We start from the raw sequence: 21,097 nt of genomic DNA on the forward strand, positions 1-21,097 counted from the left end.
TGGCTTTCCTCACAGTACATAGCTGTACTTTAGGAAGCTTGTTCCCAAAAGTTGTCCAGGGAAAGACTTTAATATTCACAATATACACTGCCCGGCCAAAGAAAAAAGTCGCTGTTTGGATTTAAATAGGCAAATGTTTAAGAGTCTGTGATAGGAACATTATTGCAGTGATTATTATGTTTCTAGCATGTTATATGTTTGGCAAAAATTCTTCTAACCCTAATTGATGGAGTGTATAGCTTTTCATTTCTTAAACAACCATGTAGGAAGACACATCATGGCCATATTCCAGGATGACAATGTCAAGATTAATCAGGGTCAAACTGAAAGAATGGTTGGGAGGGAGCATGAAGAATCATTTTCACACATGATTTAGCACCTCTGAGTCCAGAGCTTAAATTCATTGAAAGTCTCTGGGATGTGCTGGAGTAGACTTTACAGAGTGCTGACCTCTTGCATTGACAATACAAGATCTTGAGCAAACATTAATGCACCTCTCGATGGAAATAAATGTTGTGATGTTATCTCCATCAAGAGGTGCATCAATTTTTGGTCAAGATCTTGTATTGCCAATGCAAGAGTCAAGCACTCTGTAAAGTCTCCTCCAGCACATCACAAAGACTTGGCAGCATTAGTCTAATTTTACTTTTTTTTTTTTTTGTCCCGCTAATCTATGATTGAAACTTCAGTAGCAAAAGTTCGGTTCATTTATGTGAATCAGTTCAGATTCAATGAACTGATTCAAAACTCTGCCATCGCTTAAAAAATTCTGACATGTATATATTATAAAACACATGTGAATGTCTTATGTATTCAGATGCTGTGCATAGATATGTACGTGTGCTTGTGAATGTGTATGTTGTTGAGATGTCTTGGGTCTAAATATACTCCGCTGTACCTGAAGTCTCCAAGTGTGCGGTCGGCCAGGGGGGTCCAGAGCAATGAAGAGTCAGAGACACCTGCCTCTCTATGTCATTCTGAGGGGCCCGGGGCCGTGTCAGGTTTTCACACACACACACACACACACACACACACACGCACACACACACACACACACACACACACACACACACACACACACACTCCCTCCCAGAGTGACGTGGAGCCAGCAGTTATGTGGCTCAACCATGGATTATTCAGTCAATAGTGGTGCACTAAACTCTTAACGCTACAAGATTAAACACCACAAGACAAAACGAAACAAATAAGATATGTTTCTGTTTATGGCCTAAATGCCATATTAATACTGTTATATATTAATTATTCTCATTATTGTTGACTAGTGTTTCCATCTTGCAGTTTTACCCCTAAACAAAGTCATACAGTTCTACAAACACTTTGTGAATCAGTTTGACTGAATAATTTATTAGAATTGTTTTCGAAAGAATCATTTGATGGGGATTCAATTGGCATTATATCTTCGTAATTTATGTTCATTTTTGTTTTTAGGAGTGTAACACTAAACAAAATTCTTAAACAGAATTTTGATGTGGCTTATTTGCCTCCTAAATAGTCAGTTTTAAAGATTCATTCTCTCAGTAAAGAGGAAGTCTGGTCAGCATGTTGTGCTCTGAAGCAGTTAGGTTGGGAATGATGGCGTGTGTTTACAGGGATCTTGTTCTTGTTTAGGTTAAATGGGGCAAGCATTCCTGAGGTGTGAGAAGAAGTCTGACTCATGCCTCTCTATGGCCAGATTTATTATAAGGAAGCTCTCATGCAGACAGCCGACTGGATTTTTGGGAGTCTTTTGCCTCATTTAGACATTGTGTGTGAAGTGCTTTGGCAGAAGAGGGCAACGCACATTAAGGGATTATTTTGGCTGGACAGGTGGTCATTGTCTCAGCTCCTTCAGTCTGTCTCTGAAGTGACACGAAAAAATGTGTGTTTGTTGTGATAAGGCAGCAGTCCACTGAGGGTCAAAGGTCACCCCAGCTCAAATTAAAACAACTCCTAGCAATTCCTTCACAGTTACTCATTGCTTAGGAAGATATTGCATTGCACTTCCTTGGGTTTTTAATGCTTGTCCTTCCCAGAGGGACATATTTATTGCTCATACGTTGCTCTTTTATTGCTTTGGAGACTTAAAGGGTTAGTTCACCCAACAATTAAAATTCTGTCATTAATTACTCAGTTCATGTCGTTCCGAACTCGTAAGACTTTCGTTCATCTTCAAAACACAAATGAAGATCTTTTTGATGAAATCTGAAAGATTTCTGTCCCTCCATTGACAGCTACACAACAGAATTTTGACACTTCAAAAAGTTCATGAAGAGATCGTAAAACTAATCCATATGAATTGAGTGATTTACTCCAAATTTTCTGAAGAGACTAGATCGCTTTATATGATGAACAGATTGAATTTAGGCTTTTATTCACATATAAACGGATATAAACTTCACACATCAGTTGTGGTAAACAGAAGCTTAAGCATGTTTGCTTGATGTGTGAGAACCAGTGAGATTCATTCTCCTGTTACGCATCACATTTGAGATTCTACAAGAACCAATGAGGTTCATTCTCGTGTTACGCATCATGTTTGAGCTTCCGCAAGAACCAATGAGGTTCATTCTCATGTTATGTATCACGTTTGAGCTACCGCAAGAGGTTTGTTCTCACACGTCAAACAGGTTCGGTTGAGCTTTTATGTTTGCTGATCAATGTTTATATGTGAATAAAAGCCTAAATTTAAATCTGTTCATCATATAAAGTGATCATGTCTCTTCAGAAAATTTGGACTAAACTGCTCAATTCATATGGATTAGTTTTACAATCTCTTTATGAAGTTTTGGAAGCGTCACAGTGTCAGTTGCGAAGCTGTCTATGGAGGGACAGAAATCTCTGATTTCATCAAAAATATCTTCATTTGTGTTCCAAAGATGAATGAAAGTCTTAGGGGTTTGCAACAACATGAGGGTGAGTAATTAATGACAGAATTTTCATTTTTGAGTGAACTAACCCTTTAATAATGGAGATCTCAGTCATGCTTAAATATCAACTTTATCTGATGTAGATATTTTACAGTTCTTTATATTAGGAGAAATAGGAGATTTGTCATCAGGAGAAGTACTTTACACTAGAAGAAATAAAAATAGACAACTGTTGACTTGTCACACAATAAAAGTACAGAGCTATGAAATAAATGTGGATAGCAACTCACATCGTTTTGATCTTGGAAGAAATCTTTGAGTTCATATTGAGATGTGCGATTTTTGGTTGCAGACTCTGGCATTTTGCATGTTAGGATGCTTAAGGATGCTAAACTACCAAATCTAAAATCAGCATTAAAGCCTGCACTGTTTTCTGCTTTTAGGTATGACTTCATAGAGATCCGAGATGGGAATTCTGAGTCTGCGGACCTGCTGGGAAAGCACTGCAGTAACATCGCTCCTCCTGCCATCATTTCCTCCGGTCCCGTCATCCACATCAAGTTCGTGTCTGATTATGCGCACCAGGGTGCTGGATTCTCCCTGCGCTACGAGATCTACAAGACTGGTGAGTGAGCTCAATCCTGCTGCTGCCACGTGGTTAAGGAAACAGATAATTTGAGGAACACTTTTTTTCCAAGGAATATGTTCTATTCCTGACATTGAACAGCTCAAGCATTCCCATCCTATAATTCTTTTCACAGGTGCTCAGACTTTCTCATAACATTTCTAGATGGGGCACAAAATTATGGCTATAACCAGGGGCGGTTCTAGGATTTGAGTGGTGCCTCTTTGTAAATTGGCACTACTATATTACTATATAGTGAGTCAAAAGTACCCTACCAGTACTTAAATTGGCACCAAATTGTCATCATAAAATTGTTTATGTGAATACTCGTCAAGATGACATTTTGACAATTTTGTGTGTACTCACGAGTTGTTTGAGAGGCAGCTTGCTGTGTGCGCACACAGAAACGATCTATCACAGCGTGCGAGTACCGAATTAAGTTACTTTCATGGCATCTTGCGCTTGAATGGCTCAAAATCACTTGAGTGTTTAAGGCGAGACACTACAGGCAAAAACACTTTTTTCATGCATCTCTCAATTTTGAGATTTTGGGCTTTTTGGCTTTTCATAAAGTGTTTTTTTCAGATTAGTGGAAAGAAATCATCCAGAATACACTTTAAAGTGTATCTTTTATAGCACTTTATCTCACGTACTCAATTACAGTATGTATCTTTAATGGCTGTTTTCTCAAATTGAGTTTTTTTCTCCAGACAGTTTTTTCTCCTGAGCCAGAAATCTCCACTTTAGTAGCACTTACATACACAAACTTTACGTCTTTATTCCTATTTATATTCTGTACGTATTTATTCCTATCTATATTCTCTATTCTAGTTTTTACAGAGGGGTTTGCTCATGTATAATTTGCCTGATTTTATACATTTTATTCCTAAAAAAATTGTGATTTTAAAAAAAAAAAAATGTTTTGGCTGTTGACAGTATATTACAGTGATAATCCAAAATCCCCTCTGTAAAACATTTGACTCTAATATGTCAAAAAAGGAGAGAAAAGAAACAGAAATTTTGAACTTGACTTCATCCAATGTTCAGATTTTTGTTCTAGAAATATATGCAAATTAGTGCATATTTAATTAGATAACCCCTCATTTGCATATTTAAGCATAACATTTCAGAAAACTTGTAATACAAAAAATGCTTTTTTGCTTTTGTGTCTTGCGTTAAAAAGATAAGACTTAAAAACATGTGAAAATTATAACTTGAAGCAATATTGGCCCGATCTTTAAGATTTAAGATTTTAGGTGGGCTGAAAAAAAGGTCTAGAACCGCTTCATGCTATAACAATGCTAACATTATTCAGCATAAATGTTGTAAAAAATGTTTCAAATTTATAAAAAAAATGTATTTAAATTACATTTTGTATTCAAATGGATTTCAGAATTTTTACTTTTTTTTTTTTTTTTTTTTTTTTTACAGATTTTTACTATTTTTAAAGTTAATTTACAGCTCATTTGAGAACATTCTGCGTTTACATGCAGCTTTCACACTTTCAGTGTCAGTTGATTCTGGCGTAGATGTGTTGTGAGGCTCCTCTTGACAAGAATTTTGCAAACGTTTGGATTCTACAATTCGGAAAAATAAATGAATTCAGTTTATCCTTTCAACGACGCAATATTTCTTAAGAAACGTCTGGCACATATCACATAAGCCATTATCTTTTGGTCACTGTCTCTCCAGATGTGAAGACAAGCAACACATTTCCTTTAGCTGTTTGCTTTCGTCACTCAGTGGTCTCGGCGTTTATGTGTGAAGTCTCACTTGGTCTTGCCCCTTGATTGATGGTTGATTGGAGCAAGCTGGTTTTTGAGGGTCACGAGTGGCTCAGGTTGATTTTTGCGGTGCTCTTGTTACGCTGTAAATCTCGTTAGCGGAATGACCTCCTGCGACCTTTAACTCGCGGTTCCAGAAGGTCACGGCTCCTCCGTCCTGCTGCAAGGCCGTCAGACACGCTGATTCGTAAATGTTCCCTCAAAGTTTCCGAAATGCTCCCAGACCAATTAAACATCAAGGGAGAGAAGAAAAGAAAATAAACTGAGTTTAGAGGAAAGGCGGGGAGGGGCGACACTTAACTCTTTTCATCCCTCCACGAGCATGCCAGGAATGCCCTCTTAATTGGACTCTGATCTGTCGTCCTTGGGGAATCAGAGTTTGGAGTGCACTGGCAAATTGTGTGTGGAGCCATTTGGAGCCATCTGTAGGGATTGTACTGTACTAGCTTGAAGTATATACTTACAAGGCATCAAAAAACTATATTTTTATATGTTTTGATGAAAATGTGAAGGCGTTCGTATATATAGATAAAAAGGTGTTCTGGGTGTTGTTGTTTTTTTTCTAAAGGGCCATATTGTGGACTGTAGACATGGCTCAGGTAGCTCCTTTAATGTAAGTCAATGGGATTAGACTTAGCTAAGTATAAGCAAAAGTAATAGTCATATTTGTCTTGGCAGACACCATTAAATAGCACTACAGTGTTCCTTCAAGAATATTGCTCTAGCCGTACACTCATGGGACCACAGCGATTAATGTTGTTTTGCAACAGCGATGATTAGCCTGGTAACATAAGCACCGTGGCTTCATCGTGGCTGATGGGAAAAACAGAAGAGTTATTCTATCTCTAAGCCTTCACCTCACCTCAGTAATTGCTGAAATCATCACCATTGCCCTCAGGTACTGTTACCACAGATACAGTTGCTAACTCTAGTAGTATGACTCACGTGATAAGCTCACAATCTCATTTTACACTAACCAGAGACAGCCCAAGAACATCTTTTAATAAAGGCATGATATGCTTTTTCTCTTTTGGGATGCTAATATAGCCATATGTGGGTGTAGCAGCGATGGAGTGAAGAAGATAGATTTATGACTTGTAAATGCTGTTTTGATCGCTAGCCATTTTTGTGTTATGCTGACTTCAAGTCATGTCAGAATAATCAATATATTTATATAAATGTAATTATATATATATATATATATATATATATATATATATAGACAATTTAAAGTCATCATTGTGTTAACTGACAAAAGCATCAAATAGACATTACAAAAAGCTTTCATTGAACAGTAGGTGGCAGTAAATGTCTAAATTAGTAAGTCATTCATTCATTTGATTCGTTCAAACGCCTGATTCATTCAAGAATGAATTAAATGGCTCTCTTTATGAATGAGTCATTGAATCATTCGTTCACCCGATTCGTTCAAAACGCGAATTCATTCAGAAACGAAACACCGCTGTGTTGCTCGGAGACGCACAATCGTTCAGCTGTGGCTTTATAGGTAAGAAAAACAGACAATATTGTGTCTAAAATCTAACACAATATTAATTCCTTATTTATTGAACTGTTGTATAAAATCAGTATCACATTTGCACTCGTGATTTTCAGATCAAAAACAGCTCTTGTGTGATATTGCACTTGTTACTCGTGTGATATTGCTTAACTACAGTCAAACCAAAATTTATTCAGACACCTTGAACATTTCATTCATTAATTCAGTTTATTCACTATAGTTTAAAAAAAATGGTAATAAAATATGACAAGATCACAGAGTTAAACTGTGTCAGAAAAAAATAATCTTAATTATGTCAGATAACACTTAAGCAAAAAGTGGTCAGGTCAAAGTGTCTGAATCATTTTGGTTCCAAATTTTTATCAATTTTACTGGTAGTCCACTGTATGAAGAATTTTTGGGTATAATATGTCACAGTTTACTTTATTTTGCTATCCTCACTTACATAAATTACTTATAGTGTCCTGCACCCACTAGTAAATATATATAAAAAAATATCAAGAACATCTGAATAATTTTTTGTTTGACTGTATATGTTAAATATGAGACACAAAGTCATACAGGGGCATTTTTGCCCCAATATCTTGAATTTTAGGGGCATATAACTATATTCTATAGGCTATATCATGCAGTGAGTTGTTGCCCTGCATCATGTTCGTCACCATCAACTGTATGAAATGTCAGGTGACCTTGGTCTGGGCTGGGTGGGGTGGATGCGTTAAATGCATTAAAAAATTATTTTTATTTTTTTTTCCCCATAACAAATTAATTAAATTAACACATTAAATCGACAGCCCTAATTATTACATATATAAGTTACTATTAAATATTAGCCTGATTATAATTTTTAAACTCATCATGGCAGCATTAGTCTTTGTGTGTAAGATCTTCATGTTTGTTGCTTTGATGCTAAAGGCAAATGATTGACTGTTCCCTTTTCCTGCACGCCACAGAATAATGGTTGTTTATCTGTTAAAATCCAGGTTTTGAGGCATAGTAGTACAGAAAATCCTACTTTACAGGTTTTAAAAGATAAAGACTGTCAGAAATGAGGAAGAAAAAACACCAACCCTCATCTTTGAGGGACCTGTTGTTTATACAAACTGCTCCGATCACTGGAATTGTGGGAAAGTGTTAGCGTGGGTGAGTCTCAGCATTTATGTCTGTTTATATGGAGAGGCGTCGTAGAGATAATGATCTCTGGTGAACACTTTCCTCCAATGCACGTTCTCTTATCCAGCACTGGGAGCGAAAACATCAAACCCTCGTTCACGTTCATGCAGAAATCCCACACTGGTCTCCGGCAGACCCTCGGGTAACACGCAGTCACACTATTATGTAGACGATCTCTTCGGGCCATTACGGCTGACTAACGCTCCTTGATTTTGTTTTTTTGGCCTTTTGCTGCTTGTTTGGCTTAGAGCAACAACATGTTTGAAACCTTTAAAGTTAAACAGTGCTGACAAGACACCTTAAATAAGTTTACAAAATAGTGGATTAGCTCATGCTTTGCTTAGTCATGGACAGAATCTCCACAGATAACTGCACAATCTCAATGCCTGTCATTCATAAAATTTAGTGCACATTGTATGCTCATTCATTATATATTTTGGCTAATTAATGCTTTAAATATCATTGTCATTCTCTCAATTCAATTGCATTTTGCAGTTACACTCTTTGAAGGATAATTTGCACGATAGTAATGAGTATAACACGCTTTGAAGGTGTGGAAAGAGCGGGTGGGAATATAAACGGACTGGGAATTAAAGGGGTAGTTCACCCAAAAATAAAAATTCAAAGCTCATGTGTACATTGCAAGTTTGAATCTGACCCCTGACCCTTAATCTCCCATGGTCATGTATTCCTCAATCCCAGTCCCCTTTGCTGCCCCATTTCTTTGCCCCAGTTTAGTCAGGCCAGATTGTTACCCCCAGTGGCATGTGCAGCACAACAACCCCTCCTGCCCCAGTCACATGACTCTGATGCTGTTGCTACGGTTACAGCGGAAGACTTCCCGCCGTACAGCCTTCGGGCCCACCGCTGCTGCCGTCTTCTGAGTGCACACTCAAAAGAAAGCGCTAGATAGAGGAAGCGATCAGGGCCATAGGTCTCTGTCGCTCTGGGTAACGTCAGTGCCGCCCCCCACCTGTGCTGGAGAAGCGGTCTTGAGGCTATCGTGGTCACCCAGTGGAATTTACTGCCACTTTAATACTTTGAATCAGGTGCCGTCTGTCTCGCTTCCTCTTCTCCTATAAAACGCCACATTTAAAGCCTTCAGCTCTAACTACCTCTTCGAGCAAACCCAGCTTTCTCCTAGATAGCATTGGCATGAAATGGAGAGCAAATGGATGGATGTCTACTTTGATTCTCTTAAGCAAAAGCCGCCAGTCAGAAGAGATGCAACAAATTTCCTCCTATACCAACCCTGAAGAAAATAAACTAGATAACTTTAGAAGAAGACTTTATATGCAGTAATGTTGACTTTTTATTTAATTATGACTTAGTACGCCACAATTTCAACTTTTAACTCATAATAATGAATTAGTATCTCGTATTTTCAACTTTTTATCTAATAATTTTGACTTTTTAAAACTAATTAAGACTTAGTATGTCACAATTTTAACTGTTTTTCATAATTATGACTTAGTATCTCCCATTTTCAACTTTTTATTTTAGCACAACTGTTTTCAACATTGATAATCAGAAATGTTTCTTGAGCAGCAAATCAGCATATTAGAATGATTTCTGAAGGATCATGTGACACTGAAGAATCATGTGACACTGAAGACTGGAGTAATGATGCTGAAAAATCAGCTTTGCATCACAGGAATAAATTACATTTTACAATATATTCACAAAGAATACAGCTATTGTAAATCGTGATAATATAACACAATTTTTACAGTATTTTTGATCAAATGAATGTTTCAAAACATTTAAAACTTTTGAAAAGTAGTGTATTATAATCATTCTACATAGTATGTCGTGTGTCAGATGCCTATGCTAAACTGGTGGCAGCTGTAAAACATCATGTTAAACTATGTTTGACATGTTCTCCACTGGCTTAAGTGCTGTTCTCCATTCTTCTTTCTTCTCTAACGCAGATCCCAAAAGCAGATTTGAGACTTAAACTAGCTCAGTAAGAGTCCCCGTGCAGCGCTTTTCAATTGTAAGCACAGATAATCTATTAATAAAACCGTTTAATCTTACAGAACCCTTGGCAAACCATAATAAACCATAACCAATCTTCTGGGAAAATGTTCCATTTGTTATTTGTTAAAAAATTGCTGCTCGCTCAACATAGCAGAATGATAATTTTCCATTTATTCGTTCAATTTAACAGATAGATGCGTGTTATTTTTATTGTCACCCATCCTGGAAGTCCTGGGATGGATGAAACACAGAGAGCAGAGACGTCAGAGATTCACTGACATCAAGGTGATCTCGACCGACTGGTGAAAATGAGTGAATAATGCGGTGAGTGAACACAGACTTTGTCGTCCCACAAGAGGTCAGATAGAACGAGCGACAGACAGCAGAGGGGGGAAACCCCTCGCACGTTTGAGCATGAGCTCTCATGCCACCCGAGTTTCTGCCTGGCAACTAACCCTTTCAGTGCCACGCCTCCTCCATTACCGTACGGTCAACTGTAGTGACAGGCGGGCCGCAGACACTGTACCGCAGCAGGAGGCATGTCCTGAGGATGAGGAAGAGACTGTTTTTGGTGTGTTCATAAGCATGAACTAATAAGCAGTAAGGGTGGGCGCTCATGCATGCATGCTCCCCGTGACTGCGTTTTACACACACACAATGCAGTCATGCAGTGGCGGTAGGCATGTCAGGGTTTGAGTGTGTGGGGCAGACGGCCAAGTGGAGTAATAGAAGCGGACTTTGACGGGACGACCCACTGCTACTGCATCCAGACCCACTATGTGAAGGAACTTTATTTATAACAAACACAGACACAAACGCTTACCAAAAGACATGGCGGAGTGGGTTGTGCATGTACTTGTGCCTCAAAGGGTTCAAACCTGGCCTGTGTCCTGTGTCATGTCCCAATTCTCTTTATGATTGTCCTCCTTCAGTGTTTCCACTGTCATATAAATGAAAATAAATAATTACTGTGGTGATGTTATGTACTTTTTATATGCTAGCATTAGTGCTGTATTCCAGTACTCCAAAGTACATGATCTTATCATCTGAGTAGCGTCCAAACAGTTCAAAAAACACTGTAATGTATCAGGGAAAGTAGGGTAAATTGAGCCAACCCCATATCAAGAAAACTGTGCAATATTTTGATTGGAGCACTAGAGAAAAGGGCTAAATATTCATATGTGTATATACACACATTATATAATATTTTTTTATACATATAAAGTTATATATATTTATACAACAGTTCTTTCTGGTTCTCGAATCTGATTAGATGAGAGCCGTGTGATATTCCCCCAGTATCAGCACTGGAACCGTTTGTATCACTCTGCTTGCGGAGACTATCATGGCGGTCGAGCAAATTCAGCATATTTTTTTAAAAATACTACTGTTGTTATGTCATGAAATGTAGTTTTAAGAGTTTTTTAGGTGAGAATGTAGTTGTTTAGACATGAAATATGTGACTCATATTTAATCATAGTGCCTATTTTACTATTTGTTTTGACGCTTTTGCAGATGCGAGCTCCAGGCCACTCATTGCTCATGTACCCACTGAGAACAGCTTCATCTCGGCCAGTGCTTTGGGGATTTGCCGCTGGCTCTTATGTAGATAGTGGTTAAACATGAGATATAATTAATTTGGGGTATATCAAACGGGCAATCTTTGGTCTTATTATGGACTTCAGTGAAATGGACTTCAGTGAAAGTTACATTATTACACCATTAGATGGTGGCAAAGACTGTCTTTATGAGTGAGTCAGGACAAGGAAGTTGTTTTAGCACTGTAATGGGAAATCCACTTAACTTTTAAAAGGACAAAGACAAAGATATCGTTTTCCTCAGTGGACATTTAAACAGATTTTTTTATAATGTATATAATATTATGGACATCAATCTGAAGAATGACTGCTATATCAGATGCATGTACAGTAATACACTCGTTTAGTCAATCTCTCTCTCATAATACCTACTGTACATAATACAATAAGCTTCAATGAAGTGACTCAACATTTCCTTCGTTACTAGTTATAAAGTGACGTTTTAGAATTAGTAACGGAGGCTTGGGCTCAACTGTTAAACTGTCAACTTGAGATTTGAATCCATGGCGGAAGGAAGTAGTTCTGCACAAAAGAGGGTTTTCAAAGAAACTTTGTTGTTGTTTCTTATTTAACTGTTGTTTAAATGCAATATCACACTAGTAGCCATGCAGTGTATCATCATACTTTGATTACTTGCATCCTTTATTCACCTGGCATAGAGGACAAAACATGGCTCATCTTACCCCCATTCTCCACCATGCTCTTCTTTTCATCATTTGCAGTCAGTTTAAAAGACTTTTCTGCGAATTATCCACATTTCTCTTGATATAGGTTCCTTTCTTTTTGTAATATGGAGGCATGGTGTTACCGTCCTCCACACAAGCTGCAGCAGTGATATTTCCATCACTGTGTGTGGGAGAGCGTCAGAGCGAAGGTAGCTTTGAAAAGCAGGAAGGCGTGTGTGCATTTGTGTGTGTGTTACACTACATCTCATCTCATTTTTGTTTTCTTTCCTTCTGCTTGTGTGGCTTCCCGGGGTTTTTGTCTGTGCTCAAGTGAGCATGTGCACCCAACACATACATTTACCGCGGTACCAGCCGTCATTCACGTGTGTGTTGAGTGTCACAAACATACTGGAACCTGCTGTTCATTTGGCCTGGAGTTGCACAGGTCCACTGCTCCTCATTAGACACGTCGAGACACTGACCTCTTGACAGCCGCCACAAGTACCTATAAGACCTGTCTCTTCTTTTTATAGAATTCTGGGTAATTTGCACCCCTCCACACAGGCTGTTTACCACAAGGAACATTGCAGTTGAGGAAATGCGTTGGTTAGATGGTGTCACTGGTGCGAGAAACAAACAAGGGAGACCACGAGTAATTTGCACATGGTTTTACTGAGAAAAATCTGATTGTAGTGGCTGTGTTAGACGTCGGGAGCCAATCTCAGAGCGCCTTAAAGGGACAGTTCACCAACAAATGACAATTCTGTCATCATTTACTCAAAAAATGATGTCATCCTCATGTAATTCCAAACCTGTAGGTCTTTCTTCCATCTGTATACCTCAAACAGACATGTTAGGCAGGAGGGTCATGCTGTTCTTTTGCATATTGAAAAAAAAAAAAAATATATATATATATATATAATTTATTATAATTAATTTATATTTATAATTACAATTTAATATTTAATATTATATATAATAATATAATATTAAATATAATAATAATAATAATAATAATAATAATAATAACCATATATTTTAATAATTTATCATTAATTTATATTTAGAAATTACGATATTTACATTCATGTGTAAATAAATAGAAATATATTTAGAATTATAATGTAATATTTATATTAAATATATTAAATATTATATATAATTTATTATAATTGTAATAATTTATCATTAATTTATATTTATAATTATTATTTAATATTTATAGTGTATATAATATTAAATATTACAGTAAAATATTTTAATATTTTATCATTAATTTATGTTTATAAATTATGTATATTTACATTAATGTGTAAATAAATATAAATATATATGTAATATATATTTATAATATATATTTAAATGTAATATTATATTATATTATTAGTATAATAAAATTTTAAATATTATATATATATATTTAAAATATTTTAGGTTTATCAAGTGTTGTATAGGTTTGAAGTATTTGACATAATAAATGAGTGGCATGCTCTGTGTTTTTATTTGTTTGGTAATGAAATGCCCATGCACATAAAAGTACAACTGCCCTTGAAAAACAGTTCCAGGAGGCAAATATTGTCCCCTTAATAAAATAATTAATTCTTATGATCTCTTAATAAAGATCCTAACATCAGGGAACATCATAAGTGGCCATTTCTATGATATTCTCATCCCTAAATATGGCTCTGGTCCATCCTCCAATGACCTTTGATCCAGTGTCAACTTATATAGGTTTGTCTGTACCACATTTGAGAGCAAGGCATAGGCCACACATTTGCTCAAGGTGAGCACCGTGCATAATCTGTATACTTTACAAACTACGTCCATCTTCTGCCACCCACTTAGTCTTGTTTGTTTTGTGTAATCTCTCTTTGTTTCTCTCACTCCCTCTTCCTCATATTTACGCTTGTTTTCGCCGCCTCACTTCCGCTCTGAATTCAGATGGCGTGCCAAACACGGTGGCATCGTGAGCAGGGGAGTGGAGAGGTTGAACAGCAGTTTGAAATGTGAATTAGAGGGCAAGAGGGGTGTGCGAGAGCTCTCTGAGGCCAGGAATCAGTAACCACGCTTTCATTTTATGACATTCTCTCGCTCGAGTGTGTCTGGTAAACACATGCACAGAATACAGCACGATATCACACCGCTGAACAAGAGAAGCACGTTCACCAGAATATCCAGAAAGGTTTACGAGTGGTTGAGCAACTGCTTACTTAGGGAAATGCATCTCTTTGACAAAAACATATTGTTTTCGTTTAGCAAACTGAATTTACAATGTAAAATTATTCATCGATTCTGAGCTAAAGATGAATGCTTACATATTGTGCTAAGCTGATTAAATGAGGTGTAAAATATATATTATGAGTCATTTTAAGGCTTATAAATATAATGATGTTGTATTAATATAATATAATTATATTATGTACTTCTATATATATTATGATTATTATGATAAATTATGATTTTTACTTTTTCTGATGAAAAAAAGTAAGCAGCGCTAATTAATTTCTGTCTGAGTTATCTGAATCCACGTTTCTCTTTTGTGTTGTCTGTTGCAGGAGCCGAGCACTGTTTCCGTAATTTCAGTGCTCCGACTGGAGTGATTGAGTCTCCCGGTTTCCCTGACAAGTACCCTCATAATTTGGAGTGCTCCTTCATCATCATCGCTCCTCCTCAGACAGAGGTCACACTCACCTTCCAGACCTTTGATCTGGAAAATGACCCTTTGCTGATGGGGGAAGGAGAATGCAAGTACGACTGGCTGGACGTTTGGGACGGTCTACCACAAGGTTAGTGTCTGTCTGTCTGTCTGTCTGTCTATCTATCTATCTATCTAACCCATCCATCCATCCATCCATAATCCCATCCATCCATTATCCCACCAACCAACCCATCCATCCATCCATCCATAATCCCACCAACCCATCATCCATCCATCCATCCATCCATCCATCCATCCATCCATCCATTCATCCATCCATCCATCCATCCATCCATTATCCCACTCACCCATCCATCCATCCATCCATCCATCCATCCATCCATCCATCATCCATCCATCCATCCATCCATCCATCCATAATCTCACCCACTCATCCATCCATCCATCCATCCATCCATCCATAATCTCATCCATCCATCCATCCATCCATCCATCCATCCATCCATCCATCCATCCATAATCCCACCAACCAAACTCTATCCATTCATCCCTCCAAAATATTGCGCAGCACAACTGTTTTCAACATTGATAATAATAATACATGTTTCTTGAGCAGCAAATCAGCATATTAGAATGATTTCTGAAGGATCATGTGACACTGAAGACTGGAGTAATGATGCTGAAAATTCAGCTTTGATCACAGGAATAAATTACATTTTAAAATATATTCAAATAGAAAATGGTTATTTTAAATCATAATAATAATTCACAATGTTACTGTTTTTACTGTATTTTTGATGAATTCAGTCTTGGTGAGCATAAGAGACATTCAAAAATATCTTACTGACCCCAAACTTTTGAATGGCATTTTTTTCCCTCATATTTTTTGTTTTTATCAAGTCCCACAAATAGTGTCTATGCTATTGTGAACATCTCCACTACTAGCACAGTAACCCAAATTTATTCACTTCCCATCTCACACGCTATCAGTCTGGGATCAGACTCAGCTCTTGTTGTGCTGACATCTAGGGATCATAGGAGCAAGGGAGAGGGACAGTAAATCAGGGATAAGAAGGGGAGAAATCAGAGGAATACTGTGAGGAAAGCTCATAATCCATGGATCTGGGGGAATCTGAGGCACGCAATGCCTCAGCAGATCCACTTCACACTGAGAAATGCTTCTAGCCTCTCTAACTGATCTGGGATCAGCTCATTTTCCCCTTTCCTACATGTTCTTGTGTTCAGTGGGACCCCTGATCGGACGATACTGTGGGACGAAGATCCCTCCAGAGATCCAGTCTTCCACAGGTCTTCTGTCGCTTTCCTTCCACACTGACATGGCTGTGGCCAAAGATGGTTTCTCTGCCCGCTATAACATGACTCACAAGGAAGTTAGTGACAGTAAGTATAATTTGTGTTTCTTGGTTTTGTTTTTTAAAGGTAAAGTGTATCACTTTCTGATCAGATAAACACTGTGATGCAAAACATTGCTCTGTTTGTTTGAGCATCCTCACCAGCCTAACTTAGTTGCATTAGATCTATGGTGGAGTTTGGGGGCGGGACTATCTATTTGGATGACCAATGGCAGATGGGGGAGTGTTCAACCTGTTTGAAATAGTCACTATTATTGTAATTCTGTTTGATGGCTTTAGTGGTGCAGAAATATATGGAAACTTGTTTCCGCCATACAATAAAACATTTAAAAAAGGCAATTGCAACTTTATTTCACATTTCTGACTTTTTTTTCTCAGAATTCAGTTTATATCTATTTGGACTTAATCACTCTCAATTGTAAGTTTATAACTTGCAATTCTGACTTTATATCTTGCAATTCCAAGTTTATTTCTCGCAAGTTTATATCTAAACTCGTAACTGCAAAAAAAATCAGAATTGTGAGATATAAACTCACAATTGCGAGAAAAAAGTCTGAATTGCAAGTTTATATATCTCAATTCTGAGTTTATAACTCACAGTTCTGACTTTTGCTCCTCAGAATTGTGATATAAACCCACAGTTACGAGTTATAAAGTGAGAATTGCGAGATATAAACTCGTAATTGCGGGAATAAATAAATAATGTTTATATCTCACAATTCCAGTTTTATAACTTGAAACTCTGACTTTTTTCTTGTGAGATATAAACTCACAATTGCAAGTTTTAAAGTCTGAATTGCGAAATATAAACTCACAATTCTAAGGGGGAAAAAAATCAGTATTGTGAGATAAAACGTTGTCAATTGGCGGAAACAAGCTTCCATGAAATGGCATTCACAGCACATTTAAACTTCCATAATGCGACATTTCTGAGTGAAATTTACAAAGTATAAATAGGGTCATTTATTAATTTATTAAGAAAGTGAATATGTTCTATTGTTACCAAGTTATCTTGAAAATATATAAAATAAAGTAAAAAAGTAAATGTTTTAGTTTGTCTTAATATCTCTCTTTCTCTCTCATTCAGCATTTCACTGCAGCAATGCGTTTGGAATGGAGTCTGGTAAGATCTCTGACGATCAGATCTCGGCCTCCACCTCATTTTATGATGGTCGCTGGCAGCCCCGTCAGGCCCGTCTGAACAACGAGGACAACGCCTGGACGCCTGGTGAGGACAGCAACAAGGAATACATACAGGTGAGCCAATCACACATTGGAGATTATTGGTGCATTTGACATATTACCTACAACATTTCATATTTATTAGATGATATATTTCAATCGAAAAATGATGCGGTGATGGAAGTACAATTTGTTCAGAAACCTTTTTTTTTTTTTACGTAAAATGTCTCACTGAACTGAATGATTTTACAAAGGATTTACTGCAGACAGACCTGAGTGTCGTTTGACTGATATACTATTAAAATATGTCAAAAGATAGACATGACGTAGAACCTTAAAGTTAACTTGAACTCAAAATCAGCCATCTTAAGTACATATTCCTGTTTTATTGTGAAGGAAAAAACAAAATGGTCTTTTTTAAATGTTTTTTTTTTTTTTTTTTTTTCCCAAGAAGTGTGTATATATATATATATATATATATATATATATATATATATATATGTTGTCAAATGATTAATCACGATTAGTCGCATCCAAAATAAAAGTTTGTGTTTACATAATATATGTGTGTGTACTGTGTATAATTATTATATATGTGTGTGTATATATATATATATATATATATATATATACACACACACACACACACACACATACATGTATATATTTAACAAAAATGTATTATATTTATATACAAAATATTTGTATTTATATATAATATAAATTATATATAAATATTTCTTAAATATATACATGTATGTGTGTGTATTTATATATAAATAATAATTATACACAGTACACACACATATATTATGTAAACACAAACTTTTATTTTGGATGCAATTAATCTTGATAAATCGTTTGACAGCACTAATATATATATATATATATATATATATATATATATATATATATATTTGTTATTGCGATGACAAAGCTGTATTTTCTGCAGACATTACTCTTTGATGAATATAATTATTTGATGAATTTATTTGAAATATAAATTGTTTGTAACAATATAAATGTCATTACTATCATTTTTTATACATTTAATGCATCTTTGCTGAATAGAAGCGTTAATTTCTTTCAAAAAAAAAAAAGAAAAAGAAAGCATAGCATAGTTTCAACTGGAAATATGTTATATTATGAATGAAAAATGGATAGCAAACGTGTTTTGTGTTGACTTGGTCACACTTTAGGTTAGGGTCCAATTCTCACTATTAACTATGACTTTTGCCCCAATAAACTCCTAATTACTGCTTATTAATAGTTAGTAAGGTAGTTGTTAAGTTTAGGTATTGGGTAGGGTTAAAGGATGTAGAATAAGGCATTAATATGTGCTTTATAATTACTAATAAACAACCAATATCCTAGTAATATGCGTGCTAATAAGCAACTAGATAATACTACGAATAGGACCCTAAACTTAAGTGTTACCGTTGACTTTATGATATTAACACATAATAAACGATTCTGTCAGTCACAGCCTCATTTTCATTTGCATCACATTAAATATGCTATTTACTCCGTCCTTGCTTCGTTCCCTTTAATCCACTGGGATTCTCAATCTCACAAACACACACACGTGGTAAATTTACACACCACTACATTTCCAGGCCCTTCTACACCCTGTATAGAGCACTCCATCTTTCCCGTCAGCATACGCCCCTTAGCTTGAGCGCTGCGTTTGTTGTGTTGGTGCAGACCGATGATGCATGGAAGGTTGCTGTGATGCTAACTGCTCGATGATGGATGAGGACAGTCTAGAGAAATACGTAGTTAGCAACCTTCTCCAGTGCTATTGATTTCAGAGTTCGTCCCCACACCCCTCACCTGCATTCAGGATCTTGATAGCATGAGGGTCTGGGAGCGTTTCCTTCTTACATTTGACAGATGAGCAAAGACGGCACTGCCGGTATGTGTAGAGGTCAGGGAGTTTTAATTAGGCAGTGATGCATTATTATGTTGAATTCTACTATAATTGCAAATTGTTTATAAAATACGATATGATATATACAGTTAAGTCAAGAATGATATGACATATGCAATATATAATATATGCAATTAGCGTTAAAATGTCATTAAAACAGCATTAAAATATACCTAGGCTACCAAACTAAATTTCACATTTAAAAAACAAATTGTTTATATTCTTTTTTGCATAAATAAATCTAAAATATAATAATTATAGTTTATCATTGTTTATTTGCATAAATAAATGTCTTTTTTTTTTTTTTTTTTTTAAATTTGCAGTAAATGTAATTATTTTTTTTTATTTGCAGTTGTCGCCGTTTAAAAAACAACACATTTTTTATATTGCCATGTAAAAGTCACTTCCATGAGTCTAGGATGTTGTTGTTAAGGTGATTATCCTGTTTATCATGCTAAATTGTAATGGTTTACCGTGGTAAAATCACAGTTGAGTAGCTTATTCTTTAAAATAGCACCCTTGTTTTTTTCCAGTCACAGATTTGGCATCACTAGGAAGAAAAAACTTGTCCTCCACATCCTCTCAATACGTGTTCAAGATGTATTTATAAACTGCAAAGGAACTGTTCATTACTCACATCAGAAATCTTCATTGATCGGCTGTCGAAAGAAACTAAATTTGGTCCGATCTGTTGGGCATTGTTATCCCTCCCTATTTCCCGCTTTCATCAATCACCTTCCTTTCCCAGGTGGATCTTCAATTCCTCAAGGTTCTGACCGGGATCGCTACCCAAGGAGCCATCTCCAAGGAGACCCTTAAGTCCTACTACGTCACCACCTTCAAACTAGAAGTCAGCACTAATGGAGAGGACTGGATGATGTATCGGCATGGCAAAAACCATAAGGCAAGGATCATATGATACATTTGTGTACTCTCTGTGTTTACAAGTGGCAAAATACCTAATGAACAGGGGCTGGATTCACGAAAATCTGTAAAGAAACTAAACATTTTATTCTACACAAAATATATTTTACAAAATAATTTGGACTAAAATTGTTAGATAATCAAACTGTCTAACTAAATTGTGTTCCAATTTTGAAGCTGATTTCACAAAAATAGGTATATGATATCTAATTTATGATGATTAATGTACAGAAAAAAAAAAGGAATTAAAAGCATGCCAAGTGTACAGGTTTGCAGGTTATAATTTAGGGTAACACTTTAGTTTAGGGTCCAGTTCTCACTATTAACTAGTTGCTTATTAGCATGCATATTACTAGGATATTGTCTGTTTATTAGTACTTATAAAGCACATATTAATGCCTTATTCTGCATGATCATATTCTACATCCCTTAATCCTACACAATACCTAAACTTAACAACTACCTTACTAACTATTAATAAGCAGTAATTTGGGGTTTATTGAGGCAAAAATCATAGTTAATAGTGAGAATTGGACCCTAAACTAAAGTGTGACCAAATTTAGAAACTTAAGAAAGTTTTGTGAATCCAGCCAGGTCACATAAACACAAACCCAACAATCCACATAAAAAGAACTATGATTTTGTGGACCAAGACCTTTAACTATATATTACACTAAAAGATTTTAACCACAATGCCTTCCCAAATCTATCATTTGTTTTCACTAAAAATGTGTACTTAAATGGATATATTCTTTGTTCTAATGGAATCAGTGGTTAAATATTCTGTTTTAGCACAAATCTATTGAAATGAATGAATG

At 36.2% G+C, this 21,097-nt stretch overlaps 1 protein-coding gene across 1 annotated transcript in view; it reads left to right on the forward strand.

The window, feature by feature from the left end:
• The window catches only part of nrp2a (neuropilin 2a), an 83,189-nt gene that overhangs the window by 20,063 nt on the left and 42,029 nt on the right, over nt 1-21,097 (forward strand). The window contains 5 exon segments of the mRNA XM_051890620.1: nt 3,311-3,492; nt 14,767-14,997; nt 16,116-16,271; nt 17,331-17,500; nt 20,104-20,259. Coding sequence (XP_051746580.1) covers nt 3,311-3,492; nt 14,767-14,997; nt 16,116-16,271; nt 17,331-17,500; nt 20,104-20,259 — 895 coding nt within the window.

This window comes from Ctenopharyngodon idella, chromosome 1 (assembly GCF_019924925.1).
Source record: "Ctenopharyngodon idella isolate HZGC_01 chromosome 1, HZGC01, whole genome shotgun sequence".
NCBI classification, from domain to species: Eukaryota; Metazoa; Chordata; class Actinopteri; order Cypriniformes; family Xenocyprididae; genus Ctenopharyngodon; species Ctenopharyngodon idella.